This window comes from Rhincodon typus, chromosome 2 (assembly GCF_021869965.1).
Source record: "Rhincodon typus isolate 14 chromosome 2, sRhiTyp1.1, whole genome shotgun sequence".
Lineage (NCBI taxonomy): Eukaryota > Metazoa > Chordata > Chondrichthyes > Orectolobiformes > Rhincodontidae > Rhincodon > Rhincodon typus.
The window spans coordinates 22,829,299-22,851,158 of record NC_063333.1 but is presented as its reverse complement, the minus strand read 5'-3'; the positions used below and the strand labels follow the sequence as shown (position 1 = coordinate 22,851,158).

The following is a 21,860-nucleotide window of genomic DNA, read 5'->3' as shown; positions in this document are numbered from 1 at the left end:
TCTAGACCCTTTTTCTGAAGAAGGGTCTAGACCCGAAACGTCAGCTTTCCTGCTCCTCTGATGCTGCTTGGCCTGCTGTGTTCATCCAGCTCTACACCTTGTTATCTCAGGTTCTCCAGCATCGGCAGTTCCTACTATCCCAGGAAAAGAAACATGTCCATTTAACCCAGTTCCCTTAGAAGCAGTGAGTTTTTCATTGTCAAATTTCTCTCTGGCTTGTTTGACCACAGTCTTGTCATCTTGGCATCTGAGGTGACTCCTGGGTCATCTCAACTTCTACCTCCTCCTGGCCCTCTAGCTCATCCCTGCCCAAGTGATCCCCTGAATTTGGCCCAATGATGTTTGTGTCTACTCTGGTCCAGAGCCACTACTGTCTCTTGCTTATGTAGGTCTTGAAACAGTTGATACCTGCTGTTTCTTCTGAGGAACAGTTTGACAAGAAGAATGGCAGGGTCGATCTATGCCAACTTGATGTAGCTTTCAGGAAATCTGTGGAGACAGTAATATCATGCAGATAGTTATGCTTCTCTTGGACCTTTGCACTGTCAGCCTGCTCCAAAATGCCTAAGAGATGCCTCCATCATCTCACAATATTTCCCCCCGGCCTCTCTGTCCAACTATCATGGCAATCTGCATCCTGTGTGGTTTCAAAGGGCAGTTCCTTACAAGCAACATGATATGTGCACAGTGGTAATGCTTATTGTCTGGGGTATTGAGCATGCCAATGCGCCTTCCGACACAAAATTGTCAGCTGGTGTTCAGGGAATTTGAAGCAGAACCCTAATGATAGAGCCTTAGCATAATACTGCTGCCAGCAATCCACCCTTTCACTTGTGCAGCTAACCAAGATGCCAGAACGTGATGGTTGTTTTGGTTGGCTTGTGCCAGTGGGGAAAATTATAAAATGCATTTGTCCACCTTGCTGCATTGCTCATTAGTATTCATTAGGTAGCAATCATTTAATAATGTACCTTGGAGCCAATAATTTCAAGATATTTCATTGGAATGTGACTACTTGGGTACAATTGATATGCTGGCACTGTAACCGTTGAGGGCAGTTGCATTTGATTATCCATTTCATGGACAGAATGGACAGTTAGATTCTTTTCCCAAGGTAGATATGTCAATTACCAGGGGACATCAGTTTAAGATAAAAGGGGAATTTTGAGAGGCAAGATTTTTATACAGAGGGTGATTAGTGCTTGGAATGCGCTGCCAGAGGAGGCGGTAGAAGCAGATATGATCATAGAATAGAATCCTCATAGAATCCCTACAGTGTGGAAGCAGGCCATTTGGCCCATCAAGACCACACTGACCCTCTGAAGAGTATCCCACCAAGACCCAAACCCCCCCACCTTATCCCTGTAACCCTGCATTTCCGATGACTAATTCACCTAGCTACACATCCCTGACACATATGGGCAATTTAGCATGGCCAATCCACCTAACCTGCACATCCTTGGACTGTGGGAAGAAACCACAGCATCCAGAGAAAACCCACGCAGACACAGGGAGAATGAGCAAACTCCACAGGCAGTCACCCAAGGGTTGAATTGAACCTAGATCCCACAGAGCCACTATGCTGACCCTAAAGCAATGCTTAAGAGACCTTTTGACAGACCACCATAGAGGCAGAATGCTTTTAGTTGAGAAAGGCATCATGTGTCAGTGCAGGCTTGGTGGGCCTAAGGACCTGTTCCTGTGCTGTGCTGTTCTTTGTTCATCCTCTGGATTCCTGATTAAGAGCAGACCACTTTAGTTGACCACAACATGCAAAATGTACTCATTCCTAATAAAAACTCCTCCACTTTGGCTGCAGCAGACATTACCGTCTCTTTTCAGATACAGTATTGTAACACTCATTCAAATTTTCTGTTGTCAATTCTTTCTCAAAACTAACTTCTTCATCCCATCATCTTTGCAAACTATCACCCCATTCCTAACCTCCCTTTTTTCTCAAATCCTTGAAAACTTCACTGCTTCCCAAATCTGAGGTTGTAGACTTGCTTGCCGAGCCAGTGTGTTTGCTTGCAGATGTTTCATCACCCTGCTAGGTGCGCACTGACGATGTTACCTAGCAGGGTCATGAAACGTCTGCAAGTAAACACACCGGCTCAGCAAGCAAGTCTACAACCTCATCCACAAACTAAATCTTCTCAAAACTTAAAGCTTCCTAAATCTGTCCACACATTTTCTACTAATCAGGTTTCTACCCCTGCTACAGATGTTATCAAAGTCATAAATGGAACCTCTGTTACAAATGTAAACTATTCCTCTTTGTCTTTTTGGACTTGTCTGCAGGCTTGAGTATAGTTGGCCACGTCATTCCCCTTGAATGCTCTCCACCATTGTCCATTGGGAGAGAAAGTATTCATCTGGTTCCACTCTTATGGAGCTAATCATAGCCTGTGAGCCACATTTAATGTTTGTACTTCTTACTCCTGTGCAAGTCATCTGTGATGCTCCTCTAGATCTATCATTGGACCCCTGCCTCCTTGCAAAGTAATCCAAAAATAGCATTTTCATGACACCCAGCTCTACTTCACCGCAATCTCTCTCGGAAATATCCACTGTCTCGAAATTATGTTCAACATTGGTCCTGAATAAGTAGAAATGTCTTCCAATTAAATATCGCCAAAATCAAATCCACTGTCTTCAAAAGAAACTCTATTCACCTATTCTATCCATGTCCCTGTCAACCTCCTGAGGCTGAACAAACTTGATGTCATATCTGATCCAAAAAAGTGCTTCTCACATATCTGTGATACTAATAAGATCAGCTACTTTAACATATCTACCAAGAACACCTCACCTCCATGTGATTGAAATCATGGTCTGTGTGTTAGCTCCCTTTAGACTTGGCAATTCCAATATACTCCTAAGCACTCGCCTACGTTCAACTCACCATAGGCTTGTGATCACCTAAATTTCTCATGGCCTTACCCTGGGTATCGTTACTTGCACCCAGTGCCATTCACCCATCATCCCTCTGCCTCTGACCTATATTGCCTCCCAAGTGATCAATGACTCAATTTTAGCACTCTCACCTTTATTTTCAACTTCTTCCCTATCTCTATAATCTCCTCCAGCCCTGAGGTATTTGTGCTTCTTTAATTCTGGCCACTTGAGCATTCAATATTTTAATTGAATCACTGTTGGTGGCCATAATTTCATCTTTCAGAGCCCTACATTCTGGAATCCCTTCTCTCCGTCTCTCAAGCGCTCTTTCCCTCTTTAAGATGCTCCTGATTAAGGTTTTGGTTTTACAGCTCATGTGGCTTAATGTTATACTTTGCTTTAAAATGTTCCCATTTTGCACTTTTATTGCATTAAAGGGCTTTATAAATGTGAGGTTTTGTTCAAACATTTCTCTTGGAAAAATAACTTCTAATCAACAGTTGCTTAATCACTGAAAACACAAGTACATGCTGCTGTTTGTTAAGCTTTATTAGTCTGTTTGAAAGCACAAACACCACTTACAATGATGTGTGCAAAGTATGACTAAAAAGTCGACACATGTACAATCAAGCATAAATCATGAACAAATTTCCCAAGATTAGGTATGATGCTCAGCTTCATGGAAAAAAAAGCTCTGAATCAGATGTCGAATTGCATAAGAGGACAAAAATAAATCTTTAAACTGCAAATTGAGGGGATTATCATCAATCTTTCTGTAGTTTTACATTAATGTGGAAACTATCACTTAATACATGTTCAACAATTAAATGTTCCAAACAGGTATTATATCATTTAATCATTAGCTCATGACTAAATTTACTTTTAGGAAATCTGTAACTTAAGTTTCTGAATATAAATATATGGGATTTGAGTTCAATCTATTTGAAATGTATTCTTCACCTTTTATTTTTTCAGTTTTTTTTAAACTTTAAATTACATAAATCTAGTATGCACAAAATGTATTTCTATTCACAGTTGATCTCATGGACAAATCTCTTCTATGTAATGAAGAATGGAAGGCTTTTTTGAATACCTTATTTCTTTCATTTTTCCATGACCTTACATTCCTCCATGTTGCCTTGATCCCACAGTTACCATCTTTCACGTTTTTGATGCATTGGCCTCTTTATGTGTTTCTACCTTGTCTCCATGTTTTGATATTTTTGAGCACGCATTCAGTTCTGCCAATTGAACTTTATTTCCTTGATGGAAATTGGATCAAGTTGATAAATTTTCTATGACAACAGTGAGACATTTTCAAGCTTTTTCTTTATTGCACTGAATAATTAATTGCTTAAACTAGAAGCTGTTGGCAAATCTCTAAATGTTTTGATACATTTGGATAAGAAAAATGCTACAATTATTTTTATATATAAAACAGCAATATTTTTGTCATAGAGAAAATTTTCCAATGATGTTGTAGTGTGGATAAATGTATTATGTACAGGCTGACAACCATAAAGCATCAGAAAATCAATTTACCATTACTTAAATGCTAGCCCCAATTTATTTTTGGATTACTTCTTAATCACAACAAAATTAATTATTTGGCATTGTGATCATTACTACATCAAAATTTAACATTTGATGTTTCTGTTCTGACCTGTTCAAACTAATGCTTCATTGTTTTAGGACTCAAGTTTAACTGCAAATTGATCAGCATCTCTACTTGCGATTCGGTGAGAAGCATAGTGATAAAGTGATTTTAAAGCTTCTTTCAATTTATGCAGTCTGCCCAAAGTATTTTCTTCATTTCCTGAAGCAGGCAGCTCTGGCCGTTGTGAACCTGAAGATAACTTAGCTATGTTGTATTGCTTTAGTTTCTCTCTTTCTTCGTTCCTGGCTAATTCCTCATTCTTTATTTTGTTCTTTATTTCGAAGTTTTTGTTCAATATCTCTTCTTTTAATTCTGCCTGTTTGTCACCTAATTGTAAATCCTTATTCAGAATTTCGAGACCTAATTCTGGTTGTACTCGAGCAGCAGACAAAATACGTGGTTCAGGATGTCGGGAACGTTCCATCTTAATTGGCTTTTTTTGGGTGCCATTACTATGTTTATCTCCTGAAAGTGATGTAATAGCGCTAGCTTTGACTGACTCCATTTCTTCAATAATTCTTTCCTTATCTTTTAATATATTCTGTTTTTTGACTTCCTTTGTATCTGTAAGTTGGTAATATTAATTAATAGCTATAACATAGGTCAAATTCCCCAAAATAAAGATTTGGCAAACGTGTTAAACATAGAACAAAATGAGATTTGCATTTAATAGATACATTAATTGTTAAAATTATAACAATGTGTTAGGTATTTTCTTTTAAAATTATCAACTAATATTACATGCAACAGTATTAAACTGAACACCTAAACATACAATCAGTGAGTGCATTAATTTCTAAAATAATTAATCCCATTCATAGGAATATAGGAATAGAAGTAGGCTAATCAGCCAGTCGAGCCTGCTCCACCATTCAACATGATTGTGGCTGATCATCTATTTCAATGACTTTTCCCTGCACTATCATCATAACCCATTATGTCATTGATGTTTAGAAATGTGTCAATCTTCACTTAAAAATACTCAAAGACTCAGCTTCCACAGCCCTCTGGGAAAGGACATAAGGATTCACAGTCCTCCGAGTAAAATAAATTCCCACATCTAGGTCCCAGAGCCTTATTCTGGAATAGTGTCCCCAGTGAGGAGAAACATATTACCTATATTTACCCTGTTTATTCTTTTACATATTTTGTAGATTCCAATGCAATTACCTCACTTACAACAGAACTCTGGAGAATACAGGCCCAGTTTGCCTTCAATAAGGAGTGCAGGAAATCATTGTCCTTAGTAAACCTTCGCTGCACTCCTTATGCAGCAATAATATCCTTCCTAAGGGGACTAAAATGCATTTAGTAATCCAGAAGCAGTCAAACCAAGGTTCTATTCAATTGGAGCAAAACATCACTATTCCTGTCCTCAAGCTCTCTTAAAGGTCAACATAACATTAGTCTTTCCAATTGTTAGTTGCTTGTGCACATTAGCTTTCAGTGACTAATTGATAAGGTCACACAAGTCTGTTTGTATATCTACACTTTCTTACCTTTAACTATTGACAAAATACTCTGCTCAACTATTATTCCATTCTTCCTACCATCGTAGATAACCTCACATTTTTGCACCTACAATTCAATTTGACATGTTCTTGAGTCAGTAGTATTACTACAGCGCCAGCTGCTGAGTCCAGAAGGACATATCTGCCACATTGGGCCTACATCAGGTGATGAGAGAACTAGCAAGAGGGAAAACATACTTGACGTTGAACTCAACCTCACGATATATTTGTTGCAGATGCACCTAAAACGGCTGTATTTCCTAGAATCCCTACAGTGTGGAAACAGGCCCTTCGGCCCAACAAGTCCACGCTGACCCTCACAGCATTCCACCCAGACCTATCCCCCTGTAACCCACCTAATCTACACATCCCTGAACACTATGGGCAATTTAGCATGGCCAATCCACCTAGCCTGCACATCTATGGACTGTGGGAGGAAACCCACACAGACACGGGGAGAATGTGCAAACTCCACACAGAGTGGAATCAAACCCAGGTCCCTGGTGCTGTGAGGCAGCAGTGCTAACCACTGAGCCACTGTGCCACTTGTTCATGTGGAAGTCTAAATTCCATATTCACACTGAAGATATCTTCCATATCAAGTGGCATTATGAATATGCTAAATGAGACTTCCTCCATCAACAAAAAAAGGGCATCGATGAGACACTATGGGCCATTAGTAGCAGCAGAATTTTATTCTCTCAAAATCTGTAACTTCTTAGCTAGCATATATCGCACTCTATCATGACGACCAAGCTGGAGTATCAAATCCTTCAATAAGGAGTGCAGGAAAGCACATCAGGAACAGCATTGTGTATGGCTAAAAATGAGATGCAAACCTGGTAAAGCTACAAGATAGGACTACATGCATGTTAAGCAGCAGAACCAGCATGCATGTAACAGACAAAGTTAAATAATCTTGAAACCAACTGATCAGACCAAAGCTCTGCACTCCTGCCACACCCAGCTGTGAATGGTGGTAGACAATTATACAACAAACTAAAGGAAAGGGTTTCATTAATATTCCCATTTGCAACCCAACATTCCAAGCTGATGATCCATCTTGGCTCCCTCCAGAGGTACCGAGCATCAAGAGATAGAGTGCTTGGTGACATGGTGCAAAGATAGAGGATTTCTCCCTCAATGTCAGCAAAACTAAAGAGCTTAGCATCGACTTCAGGAAGCAAGGAGGAGAGCCTACCCCTATCTACACCAATGGAGCTGAGGTGGAGATCATAGAATCCCTACAGTATGGAAACAGGCCCTTCGGCCCAACAAGTCCACGCCGACCCTCAGACCATCCCACCCAGACCCATACCCAGACACTATGGGCAATTTTAGCATGGCCAATCCACCTAACCTGCACATCTTTGGACTGTGGGAGGAAACTGGAACACCTGGAGGAAACCCACACAGACATGGGGAGAATGTGCAAACTCCACACAGACAGTCGACTGACAGTGGAATCAAACCCAGGTCCCTGGCACTGTGAGGCAGCAGTGCTAACCACTGAGCCACCGTGCTGCCCTTAATGGTCAAGGGCGTCAAGTTCCTCGGAGCAATGATCACCAACAATCTGTCCTGGACCACCCACATTGATGTGATGGTCAAGAAGGCACAGCAATGCCTCTTCTTCCTCAGGAGGCTAAGCAAATTCCACATGTCCATAAGGACTCTCACCAACCTTTATAGATGCATCACGGCTTGTACGGCAACTAGTCTGCTTAGGACAGTCAGAAACCACAGAAAGTCATGAACACAACCCAGACCATCACACAAGCCAACCTTCCATCCATTGACTCCATCTGCACTTCCCGATGATGCCTTGGAAAGGCAGCCAATATCATCAAAGACCCCTTCCACCCCGGTTATAATCTAATCCAATCTCTGCCATTACACAGAAGATACAAAAACTTAAACACACGTACTAGCACATTCAAGAACAGCTTCTTCCCTACTGTTATTAGTCTTCTGAATGGACCTCTCAAATTTCAAACCTAATGTTGATCTTCCTTTTTGTGCACCTCCTTTGCAGCTGTACTTTGTTTTCCTCGCTCTGTTCAATTAATCTGCTTGTACTGCACGCAAAACAGAGCTTTTCACTGTACTTAGGTACATGTGACACTAATAAATCAAATCATATCAAAGATGTCAGTCTCTAGCCAATTTGATTCACTCCAAAAGCAATCCATTCAGTTGTCTCAACTGCTGGAAAGTTGCAAAAAGGAATAAAACTGGACAGGTAACCTGGCATTAACAAGGGCACCAGAGATAGCAATGGCAAACTCAGCCATGTCGACCATAACCAACATCTGGAGGCTAATGTCAAAATTGAGATAGCTATCTCAAACTAGTCAAGCAACAGCCTGACAAAGTCATACTCATGCAATCATAACTTACATGCAATGTCCCAACAACACTATCACCAGTTGGGAGGAGTTGCCCTGGGAGTCCTCAAAATCTAGTCTGGACGGCATAAAATCTCATGGCATAAGATTAAACATAGGTAAAGAAACTATTTGCTGATTACCACAAACTATCCACTTCAGTTGACGAATCAGTACTCTTCCATACTGAACACCACTTTGAGGAAGCAAAGGGGCACAGCATACTCTGGATGCCATACAGTGGCCACAAGTATATATATTACATACAAACAACTTGGATGAGCAAAGTGAATGTACTATAGCTGTTATAGCCATAAAAATGACCCCCAACTTCCAGCTGCCTGGCACGTTAACACACCACCATTTCTGTCTTGGCCTGCTGAAGTGCTTCAGCGAGGCTAAGTGCAAGCTGGAGGAACAGCATCTCATTTTCTGCTTGGGGACGTTGCAGGACTCAATATCATGTTCAATAATTAAAGAGATGAACACCTCCTTTCATGTATCTTGCCCACTCCCATATCCCTGGTCTTGTCATGACATGGGTTGCTTTCAGTACAGCCAACTAATTTTCACTCACTCACCGTTGCCATTATCAACTATCTAGCTTCTTTTGTTCTCTGGCTTGCAATCAATAATCATTTTGTTTGCTTATTTTGTTTTTCTCTCTGAGCTCTGTCTCAATAAATACCACCTTTCCTAGATGCTATCTGTTCTGAAAAAGGGGCTGAAACTCTTTTTTTCTCTCATAGAGTCATACAGCACAGAAACAGACCCTTCGGTCCAACCAGTCCATGCCAATCATAATCGCAAACTAAACTAGTCCCACTTGTGTGCACTTGGCCTATATCCCTCCAATTCCTTCTTACTCATGTACTTATCTTGACACTTAACTGCCCTCTGGGCAATTAGGGATGGGCAATAAATGCTGGCCTAGCCAACAAGGCCCTCATCCTATGAATGAATAAAAAACAAGAAATAAATACATTTTCAGAAGCAAAAGGTGTCAAGAGGTATTGGAAGAGAGCAGGAATATGGCACTGAGATAGGGGATCAGCATGATCATATTGAATGGTGATCCTATTTTTGATGTTTATATATTAATTAGTAATTAATTACTGACTTTAACCAAGAGCAAGAATTAAGCCAGCAGGAGCCAAGACAGAAGGCCAACCATCCTAAACTCATCAAGATGAGGCCTGTCTGATTATTTACACTAACTTCCTCAGTTGATTGCTGATACTCATGGTAAGATGCAGTTTATTCACCATTAATAGGACGTACTGAGGCAGAAAGGAATCTCGAAGTACCAAATCCATAGATTCCTGAAGGTGAGATCAGAGGTAGGTTGGGTGGTAAAGGCAGCTTCATTAACCTGGATGTGGAGTATAGGAGCAGGGAACTCTTATTGCATCTTTACGGAGCAATGGTTAAGCCACAAATGGAATATTGTGCGTAGTTCTAGTTGCCACCCTATCAGAAGGACATGATTGCACTGGAGAGGGTGCAGAGGGTATCCCTTGTTATTTATGCCTTACAAACCTTAACTCTGGCTCTCTATTCGTAGATGCTTCCTGTTCTCCTGAATATTTCCAGCATTTTAGTGTTAAAAATAATTAGAACTGCAGTTATAAACAACTTACAACACTGCATCAGTGATATGGTGCAAAAGATATTCTTGCAGTTAATTTCCACATTTCTTGTCAGAATAAGCTTGTCCAGATGTGGATACTTGCATAAGCAACATTTCAAAGTATGAGATATGTACCTGCAGAATGAATTGACAATTTTAAAAGAGTGATATGATTGAAACAAATAAATCTGCAAAGTGTAGCTGAACCTACCTTGACCTCTCCAACAGGACAAATTCTTTTCAGTATTTTTTTCTAGATTACACATGGTAAGAAAATATAACAAAATGAACGCTAGTAGGCCAAACAGAAACTGCAGGTTGCTGTATCATTCATGGGATCATGGCTGATCTCCAGTTTCAGTTCAATCCAAATATCTATCGATCAATCTCATTTTTGAATGTTCTCAATAATTCAATTTTCAGAAAGCATTCAATAAGTTTCCACAGAAAACACTAACATGCAAGATAAGGACTAATGTGATTGGGGGCAATAAATTAGCATGAATAGAGGATTGATCAATGGACTCGCTTTGTCATTTTAGATAGTAATACTCTCATGTTTGGGAATGCTGTCATAGGAGCTTTTGTTTCTTGATACAGGTCTTCTTATAGATGGTGTGAACTACAAACATAAGGAAGGCAAGATGAATGAAATAAATATTTAAGGTGATAAATGGTGTCCAGCCTGTAGAGTGCACTCATTCAGAAAAGGAGAACATTTTCTGTTACAATCCTGTTATTTGCCTTGTTGATAGTCTTTGGGATGTCACAAGATATGTTTCTCATTGGAGACTTCCCAGCTACTGATCTGAGCTTGCAGCCTTGTATTTATATGGTTGGTTGAGTTACGTTTCTGGTCAATAATAACCTCCTAGAGTATTGATGGGGAAATCAGAAATGGTAAGGGCATCGAATGCCATGGGGAAATGGTTGTTTTTTCCTGTTGAGTCATGCCTGAGGTTTGTGCAGCACGAATGTAACTTATGACATTTCAGCCCAAACCTGAATATAGTCATGGTCTTGTTGCCCTTGTTTTAGAGGGATATCAGAAATAAAAAGAACAAGGATAGAGAAGCTAGGGCAAGGAGGACAGGATGCCAAATGTTCCAATTCACCAAGTGGAACCAAGATACTGATTCAGATTAGGTTAAGAAAGCTCAGACAGATGTCATTTTGGGTTTAGATTCCACAGTTGTCAAGGTCTTCCAGAGTGGCATGTCACTCCTGCAATCTGTTCTTTCACAGGACAGCGCAAGTGTTGATACACAATTCTAGGGGATTAGTTGGCTGTATGGGAGAGTCCTCTCCCCACTAGATGCTCATTGCTCTTCATCATGCTTTAATTTGAATTTCATCATGGTGACACATGACACACCAAAATGCCAACCTCTGTACACCGTGGTGAATGTCATCCACCATGCCTATATTGAGTTTCCTCAATGGGAACTAAGTAGCCTTTCACCTCCAAAGCGGCAGAAGCACTAAATAAACAAACAAGACAGATATTCGAGACTCGTGCAAAAGTGATTCAGAATTATTTCTGTTCATCCTTGGCTTTCTCCTATTTCCCATTCACCTACTTCCTCTTAACAACATTAGTCAAAGACACAACCTTAGCTTTCGCACATTTACTGACATCCTGCTTGGGGTAGACAGTGGAACTGTAGTAATGTCACTGAACTAATAATTCAGAGATCCAGGTAAATGGTTTGAGGATACAAGTTCGACTGCTGCCACAGAAGCTGGTGAAATTTGAATTCAATGAATAAATCTGAAATATAAAGCTAATTTCAGCAATGGTGACTGTCAAACTACTACAGATTGCTGTAAAAATCCAGATGGTTCATCAATGTCCTTTAAGGAAGGAAATCTGCCATCCTTCTCTGATCTGGTCTACATGTAAATCCAGGTTCACACTAATGTAGTCGAATCTCAATTGCCCTCTGAAATGACCTAGCAAGCCACACAGTTCAAAGCGACTTGAGGTAGGCAAAAAATGATAGCTTGACCGGTGATGCCTACATCCAAAATTCTGCCGCTCATGTCTCAACTCATGGCAAATCACAATCCCATATAACCCCATGTTTGCTGTGCTTCACTGGGCCCCAGTCAAGCAATGAAATTGATTTTAAAATTCTCATTCTCATTTTCAAATCTCTCCATGGCACTGCCCCTCCCTATCTCTGAAATATCCTCCAATCCCACAATCGGGATGGAGTCCAGAGAGAGATACAAAAGGGGTAGGTAAACAAGGAGATATTCAGTTGCTTATGCCATAGGATCTACCTCCCTTCAGCTTTCTGCCTCTCTACCAAACTTTCATTCATTAAGACACAGAAAGAGCATGTATCTTTTTGACCAAGCCTTTGGTTATCTGATCTGACACTTCGTTATATGGGTCAATGTCACACTGTATTTAGAATGCAGCAGACATGCGATAGAAATGTTGGCCAGTGAACACAGTAGTGTGTTGAAGTGGCAGGCAACTGGAAGCTTGGGGTCATTGCAGTGTTCCAACAAGCCTCAGCGCAAGCTTGAAGGACAACATCTCATTTTCAATTTGGGGACCCATCCTTCCATGTTTTTTCCCCACACCACACCCAGTCCTGTTACAACATGGGTTGTTTTCAGTACAGTCATGCATTCTCATGCACAAATAGGCCCATTATCACAGTAAAGTGTTGCATTCACCCATTTTCTCCTACGCTTAGTTCTTGTTATGATCTATTCAGCCTTTATTCTGTCCTGGCCTGCTACTCACAATCTCCTTGCTTACCTACCCATTTTGTATCTCTCTCTTGACTCCATCCCGGTACCAAATTAAACAAAAGCAAGGTACCTCTATGATTACCGCCCGGTGGCTCTGAACTGCACTATTATGGAATGTATCAAGTGATTAGTCATGGCTCACATCAACTTTAGACTCCGAGCCTGCTTTGAACGCTTGCAATTTGCCTGTCGGTGCAACAGGTCCACAGCAGATGCCATTGCAGTGTTCCAACAAGCCTCAGCGCAAGCTGAGACTCCCTATTGAGCCCTCACTATTGACTCCAAACACCAGGAAGTCTCATGACATCAGGACAAACATGAGCAAGGAAACCTCCTTCTGATTATCATGTACCATTCTCTTGCAATTGATGAATCAGTATTCCTCCATGTTGAACACCACTTGGAAGAAGCACTGAGGGTAGTAAGAGTGCAAAAAGCACTCTGAGTTTGGGAATTTCAATGTCCAGCACTATAAGTGGCTTGGCAGGACCACTACTGACTGAGCTGGTCAATCCCAAAGAACTCAGCTGCTCGACTGCATCTGGGGCAGGTGGAATGGGAACCTGCTGGATGGGAAAATATACTTGATCTCATCCTCACCAATCTGCTTACCACAGATGCATCTGTCCATAACAGGGTATTGGTAAGATTGACCACGACACAGTATTTGTGGAGAAAATGCCCTTCATTCACATTGAAAATATCTCACATTGTTTTGTGTGGCACTATCACTTTGCTATATGGGGTAGAATTTGAATACATAAGGCTGAATACATAATGCATTCGCAAAACTCTTCAGGTGGAATTGCCTAGAGGATGAACCATTTCCACCTGTTCATGTTTGTCCATCTCCGCCTCCCTGGAGGTCACCAGAATCTGAGATGCCGGTCTTCAGCCAATTCAATTCATTCCATATGATATCAAGAAATGGTTGTAGGCATTGAATAATCCAAAGGCAATGACACTCCTAGCCAAGCTGTTCCAGTACAGTTACAATGCAGCATATTCCCAAAAATGTGGAAAATTAGGCAGGTGTACAAAAAGCAGGACAGTTCCAACAAAGCCAATTATTGACCCATCGGTCTATTCTCAATTATCAGTAAAGTGATGGAAGGTATCATCAACAATGCTTGCAATAGCAACAAAAACAGAAATTGCTGGAAAACCTCAGCAGGTCTAGCAATATCTGTGCAGAGAGAAATCAGTTAATGTTTTGAGTCACGTGACCCTTCCTCAGAACTGATGGTAGATAGGAAAATGTCGATTTAGATACCGAAGATAGGGTGGGGATTGGGGGCAAGAAGTAAACAATAGGTGGGGATTGAGCCCAAAGAGAGGGAAGAACAGTTGGACAAGGGAGGACATAACAATCCAGCTAGGAGGGTGAATAGCTATGAATGGGGACTGTTAGTGGCTAACAATGGATTGTATGTAATAGCAGACTATGTGATAACAAGGCCTGGTGTGTGGGGTTGGTGTAAGGATATGGGAGGGCTTAAGCCCTAAAGTTGTTGAACTTGTTATTGAGTCCAGAAGGCTGTCGAGTTCCCAAGCAGAAAATGAGGTGCTGTTCTTCCAGCTCACGCTGAGCTTCACTGGAGGCCTGTAACAAGCCTGACACAGAGATATTGGCCAGGGAACAGGGTGGTGTATGAAAGTGGCAGGCAGCTAGAAGCTCAGAGCCTTTTTTTCTGACAGAACACAAGTGTTCTGCGAAGTGGTCACCCAGTCTATGCTTTGCTTCCCCAATGTACAGGAGACCACGAGAGTGGGATAGCTAGAACTGCAGATGCTGGAGTCAGAGTCAATACAGTATGGAGCTGGAGGAACATAGCAGGTCAGGCAGCATCAAAGGAGCAGGAAAGTCGACGCTTTGGGTTTACACCCTTCATCAGGATACTGCCTGACCTGCTGTGTTCCTCCAGCTCCACACTGTATTGATAAAGGAGACCACACTGTGAGTAACAAATGTAGTTGAGTAGATTGTATGAAGTTTTCTGAAGAAGGGTCCTGACTGGAAACGTCAACTTTCCTACTCCTCTGATGCACCTGGCCTGCTGTGTTCCTCCAGCTCCACACTGTGTTATCTCTGACTCCAGCATCAGCAGATGTTAGTATATCTCATTGTATGAAGTTTACTCCTTACACCCTCCCCTCCCACCCTATCTTCCGTATATAAACCAACACTTTCCTAGCTACCATCAGTTCTGAGGAAGGGTCGCTTGACCAGAACATGAACTCTGATTTCTTTCCACAGGTGCTGGCAGACCTGCTGAGCTTTTCCAGAAATTTCCGTTTTTGTTTCTGATTTACAGCATATGGAGTTCATTCAGTTTTTATGCTATCAATGCTTGTTAAATAATAACTTCCACTCTGACATACTGTTTGAGTTTCAAACAGGTCACACAGCTTCTGACTTCATTTCAGCCTTGGTCCAAACAAACACAAAAGACCTTAACTCCAGCGTTGGGGTGAGAGTGACTGCCCTTGACATCAAGACGACATTTGACTCAGCATGGCATCAAGAAGCCTTAGCAAAACTGGAGTCAATAGGAATCAGGGAAATGTTCTTCATTGGGTTAGTGTCATACCTGGCACATAGAAAGATGGTTATGGCTGTCAGAGACCAGTCATTTCAATTTCAGGATATCTATGCAAGAGTTCCTATGAGTAGTGTCCTCAGTTCCACCATCTTCAGCTGCTTCACAAATGATCTACCCTCCACCATAAATGGGGATGTTCATTGATGACTGCATGATATTCAGCACCATTCATGAATCCATGGATAATGAATCAGTCCATACCCAAATGTGGCAAGACCTGGACAATATCCAGATTTGAGCTAACAAGTAGCAAGTAACATTCACACCTCACAAATGCCAGGTAATAACCATCTCCAATAAGATAGAATCTAACCATTGTCCCTTAATTACTGAGACGAAGGGGTTGACTTCTCAAGAACTACCAAACATGTTAGGCTTTTATTCATTAGAGTTCAGAAAAATGAGACATGATCTTATTGAAAAATACAAGATTTTGAGGGAGCATGACTGAGTACTGGTTGAGAAGATGTTTCCACAAGTGAGGATTCTCGAACTAGGGAACAATGTTATAGAATAAGAGGACACTCGTTTAAAACTGAGATGCAAAGGAATTTCTTCTGCTAGAGGGTAGTTAATATCTGAAATTCTCTATCTCAGAGAGTTGTGGAGGCTAGATCACAGCAAGGATTTAAGGAGGAGAAAGGTACATTTTTGAAATATCAGAGAGTTGACAGCTGTGCCGCACTGGCACAAAAGGTGAGTTGACACCTGGGGCAGATCAGCCATGAACTTGTTCAATAGCAGGGCATTCTGGAGGGATCAAATGGCCTGCTCCTGTACCTATGTTCATGTTCTTTTGTATAATTCAATTCTGAAAATATACGAAGATAATAATTTATTTTTGACATACGCAACGTTTGCGTTTTTATAAACAACTTCGTCTGCAGCCTAATATTTAAAAGGTAGATATTTAGTGTGTCAGAAATTCCCCCCAAAAAATTGCTGAAACATTGCTAAGTTAAAAATACAACTAAAGATGCTGGAGGTCCAAAACAAGAATAGTGCTGGAGAAACTCAGCAGGTTTGGCAGAATCTGTGGAGCAACAAAATTAATGTTTCGAGAATCAAAACGTTAAATTTGCTTTTCTCTGCACCGATGCTGCCAAACCTGCTGTGTTTCTCCAGCACTTCCTGTTTTCACTATAAGTTAAAAACTCCCTGGTGTCTGTTATATCCAATAAAGGAAAGTCACATTCATAACTTTAAACATGAACTGAGTTGATCATAACATTTTCTCAACCTGCCTTTAGTTCTGTTTAAATGAACACCCAAAAGCTGTTAAACTGCAGCTTAAGGGCCTGGAGACCAGAAAGAAATGGGTGACTATGAGGTAGTCCAAGAGAAAGGCAGGTAATGCACTGGACTCCTGTGAGGTCCCACTCCACAAATCAGGTTTCCATTTTGGAAGCTGAGGAGGGCTCTGGCTCCTCAAGTGCATGCAATCAGAATGACGTTTGTGGCACTGCAAGCAGCACAGCTGCACAGGAGAAGAGGAAGAAGAAAAGGGAACTGATAGACATAGGGGATTCCTAGGGCTACAGATGGCTTTTCTGTGACTGTAGACACGATTCCAGGATGGTATGTTGCCTTCCTGGTGCCAGGGCCAAGGATGTCATAGAACAGCTGCAGGGCATTCTGCTGGGAAAGAACAAAAAGCTAGAGGTTGTGGTCCATGTAGGGATCAATGACTTCAGTAGGAAGCCGGATATGGTCCTGCAATCAGAATTCAGAGGCCTAGGTAGAAAATTAGCAATCAGGACCTTAAAAGTAGTAATCTCTGGATTACTCCCAGTGCCACATGCAAGTGAGTGTGGAAATAGAACATAGAACATACAACAGTACAGCACAGTACAGGCCCTTCGGCCTACGATATTGTGCTGAACTTTTACCCTAAACCTAATGTCTATCTAACCTCCAACCCTACCTTATACTATCATCCATATGCGTATCTAATTGTCGCTTAAATGCCCCTAACGAGGCCGACTCCATTACCCTCTCCAGCAATACATTCAACGCCCCTAACATTCTCTGAGTAAAGAACCTACCTCTGACGTCTCCCCTATATCTAGCTCCACTCACTTTAAAACTATGCGCCCTTGTAATAGCTACCTCTACCCTAGGAAAAAGTCTCTGGCTGTCCACTCTATCTATACCTCTGATCATTTTGTACACCTCTATCAAGTCACCTCTTATCCTTCGTCGTTCTAAAAAGAAAAGCTCTAGCTCTCTCAACCTTTCCTCGTAAGACCTTCCCTCCATTCCAGGCAACATCCTGGTAAATCTCCTCTGCACCTTTTCCAATGCTTCCACATCTTTCCTGTAATGAGGCGACCAGAACTGGACACAATACTCCAGATGTGGCCAAACCAGGCTTTTGTATAGCTGGAGCATAACTTCACGGCTCTTGAACTCAATCCCTCTATTAATGAAAACTAACACACCATACGCCTTCTTAACAACTCTATCAACCTGGGTGGCAGCTTTCAGGGAACTGTGGACATGAACCGCAAGATCCCTCTGCTCCTCCATACTGCCAAGAATCTTGCCGTTAACCCTGTGTTCTGCTTTCAAGTTTGTCCTTCCAAAATGAATCATCTCACACTTTTCAGGGTTAAATTCCATCTGCCACTTCTCAGCCCAGCTCTGCATCCTATCAATGTCCCTTTGTAACCTAGAACAGCCCTCTGTACTACCTACAACTCAACCCACCTTCATATCATCTGTGAACTTACTAATCTACCCTTCCACTCCTACATCCAAATCATTTACAAAAATCACACATAGAAGAGGACCCAGAACAGATCCTTGTGGTACACCACTCGTAACTGAGCACCATGTTGAATATTTTCTGTCCACTACCACCCTTTGTCTTCTAAGGGTCAGCCAATTCTGAATCCAATCTGCCACATTTCCCCCTATCCCATGCCTCCTTACTTTCTGCATGAGCCTACGAAGGGGAACCTTATCAAATGCCTTACTTAAATCCATGTATACCACATCCACTGCTCTACATTCATCCACATGTTTGGTCACCTCTTCAAAGAATTCAGTAAGATTTGTGAGGCATGATCTACCCCTCACAAATCCATGCTGACTATCACAAATCAAACTGTGCCTATCCATGTGATCGTAAATCCTATCTCTCAGAGCCCTTTCCAATAATTTGCCCACCACTGACGTAAGACTAACTGGCCTGTAAATTTGCCCACCACTGACATAAGACTAACTGGCCTGAAATAGATAGATAAAGCAGATGAATGTGTGACTGGAAAGATGGTGCAGGAGGGAGGAGGAGGGAGGACTTTAGATTCCTGGGATACTGGCATTGATGGTGAGTGCAAGCTGGGCAGGATGCATCTGAATATACAATTGCTTACGGCACCTTTTATTTGTACTGTTGGAAGCATTTTAAACTAACTTGACACAAATGAGGAAACTAAGACAGGATAGTAAAGAAGAATACCATGCACTAGCAGAGAGAATAGCAAGTTAATAGGTGAAGTCAGAAGAAAGAAATTAAAATCTAAATCAGGTTTTCTATGCATGAGTGCGAATGCACAGCACATAGTAAGAAAGACTGGGAACCTACAGGCACAGATTGCCATGTGGAAATGTGTTGTGGTGATGAGAGATCTGGCTCAAAGAAGACAAGTTAAATATCCCTGGGTATAATGTGTTCAGAAAACATAGTAAAGGAAGGAAAGGAGAAAAGATGGCAGAATTGGTTAAAGAGAGCATTGCAGTGGATCGCAGAAAGAGAATGTCTCACAGGGTTCAAGGACAGCATCAATTCGGCTCGAGCAAAGGAACAAAACTACAAGAACATTGCTCAGTATAGTCTATAGATCACCAACTATTGGCAAGAATGAAGTGGAACAAATCTGCAGGGAAATTACAGAGAGATGCCAACGTTATACAGTATTTATGATGGGGGAGCTTCAATTACCCAAATAAAGGCTGGAATAAAGATACTGAAAGGACAACAAGTGACAAATGTTCCTAGATTGCATTCATAGGTTTTTTTACAGTAGTATGCATCCAGTCCAACAAGAATGGACTGTTGGTCCTGGTTCTTGCAAATGAGGTGGACCACGTGGATCAAGTATCAGTGGGGGATCATCAAAAAGACAGTGATTACTGTATCTTGAAGTTCAGGGTGATGGGACAAGAACAAACTGGACAGGATAGACTGGAACAAGGTTGGTGGGAAAACTAACTCGACAATGGGCTACTTTTAAAGTGGAGATGGATTGGGTAGAGTCATGGTATATTCCCTCAAATGGGAAAAGTATGACAAAGGAGATGGAGATTAAGATAAAGACGAAAAAGTGTCCATATGACAGATATCAGGTAGAAAACATAATTGAGAACCAAGAGGAATACCAAAAGTTCAGAGGAGAAGTGAAAAAGCAATTAAGAGAAGTAATGAGAAATTATGAGAAAAGACTAGCAGCTAACATAAAGGAATGCCCCAAAGTCTTCTGTAGGGTATATAAGTAGTTTGAAAATGGTAAACAGAGGGCTAGGGCTGATTAGAGACCAAAAAAGGGATTTCCACTTGGAGGCAGGGGGCATGGTTGAGGTGTTAAATAATACTTTGGCTCTGTTTTTACCAAAGAAAGAGATGCTACCCAGTCCATAATCACTTGAATGGCTCAAAATTGATAACGAAGTAGTGTTGGACAGACTGCTGGTACTTAAAGTTGACAAGACAATGAAACTGGATGAGATGCATCTCAGAATATTGAAGTGAGAGTGGAAATTGCCAGGGCACTGACCATAATCTTTCAGTTTTATGTAAACTTAGCGGAGGTGCCAGAAAACAGAAAATTTCAGACAATACAGCCTTCTTCAAGGCCATAGCAGCCTGAGTCTATGTTGCCCACGAGATCAATGCCTCGATTAGGTATGTGACTCACTGCAGGAAAAGAAGGAATGATCTCCTGTGCTCCACAAGGGTAACTGTCACCATCTTCTCACTGCAACCTCACATTCATAAGGGTATCACTCATTTTCACTCTGCCACTCTCTAGCCATGTTACATGGACATGTCCACCTCATTATCACATGCATGATGTGCACTGAAGGGTTCACACCCACCTAATGCTGGTGATCTTTTAATCAAGCTTCCCAGGCACTGCACTTCCCACTAACTTACTGGGGTGAGATCACCAAAGACAGAACTATACCCAACACACTCAATTCTTCTACATCAAACAAGTAAGGAGGAAGGTTTGTAATGGAATTCCCCACGAAATTGGTATTGGGGCTATTGCTTCTCCTGGTACATGCTCATGATATAGATGTTGGTGTACAGGGAACAATTTCGAAGTTTGCAGATAACACAAAATTTGAAAGAATTGTAAACTGTGAGAAGGACAGTGTAGAATGCAAATATAACTCCCCTATTTAAGAAGGGAGGGATGCAGAAGATGGGAAATTATAGGTCAGTTAGCCTGACCTCGGTAATTTTTAAGATTTTAGAGTTCATTATTAAGGATGAGATTGCACAGTGTTGGAAATTAGGACTAAGTCATTACGGCTTCATCAAGTGGAGGCCTTTGAGGAGGTAACCAGCACATAAGGCAAAGGACAGCCAGTGGATGTGATCTATTTGGATATCCAGAAGGTATTTGACAAGGTGCCACATCTTGTTCCCCAACCAGATGAACCAGGAAATCCACTCTCTACTGAAGTCCAGGTCTGAGGCATTCAAGTCAGATGACCCTGACCTACACAGAAAATCTAGGTAAGATCTTTGCAAAGCCATTAGGGATACCAAGAAACAATAGCAGACTAAACCAGCGTCCCAGACTAACCACACAAACACCCATTGACTATAATAAGGCTTACACAATATAATGGGCTCCAAATCGAAGTTGAGTAGAATCGCTGACAACAATGCGTCTCTCCCCAATAAGCTCAATGCATTCTATGCTTGAACAGAAGGTCAGTGAAATTATGTCACCAGACCCAACAGCCTCAGCTGCACCTGTACCACAGTCTTCGCCGCAGATGTCAGATCGGCCTTCTTGAGAGTGAACCCATGGAAAGAAATTGGTCTGGATGCACTCAGATATTGCATGAACCAGCTGGCAGGAACATTCGCAGACATCTTTAACCTCTCCCTAATCCAATGTGAGGTTATCACCTACTTCAAGAAGACCACTATCAGGTTTTGGAGAAGATCTGTAGCTCAGGTTGTAGGTGTTGAGGTTGGTTGGCTCGCCGAACTGGTTTGTTGTTTTGCAGACGTTTCATTACTATGCTTGGTAACATCTTCCATGCAGCCTCTGATGAAGCGTCAGTGTGTTTTCCCACCTGGTTTTTAAACTGTGGGGTCTGCTGAGATGGATTACCTCACTTCTGGTTTTCCTTCGTTAGTGGAATGTATATGGGGTCGAC

At 41.6% G+C, this 21,860-nt stretch overlaps 1 protein-coding gene across 1 annotated transcript in view; it reads right to left on the bottom strand.

The window, feature by feature from the left end:
- Window positions 1-338: 338 nt before the first annotated feature.
- LOC109931665 (leucine-rich repeat-containing protein let-4-like) overlaps window positions 339-21,860 on the bottom strand; it is a 123,611-nt gene continuing 102,089 nt past the window's right edge. Inside the window, exon 6 of the mRNA XM_048607350.1 lies at window positions 339-489. Within this exon, the coding sequence (XP_048463307.1) occupies window positions 459-489 (31 nt within the window). The 3' untranslated portion in view covers window positions 339-458. The remainder of the gene's footprint in view (window positions 490-21,860) is intronic.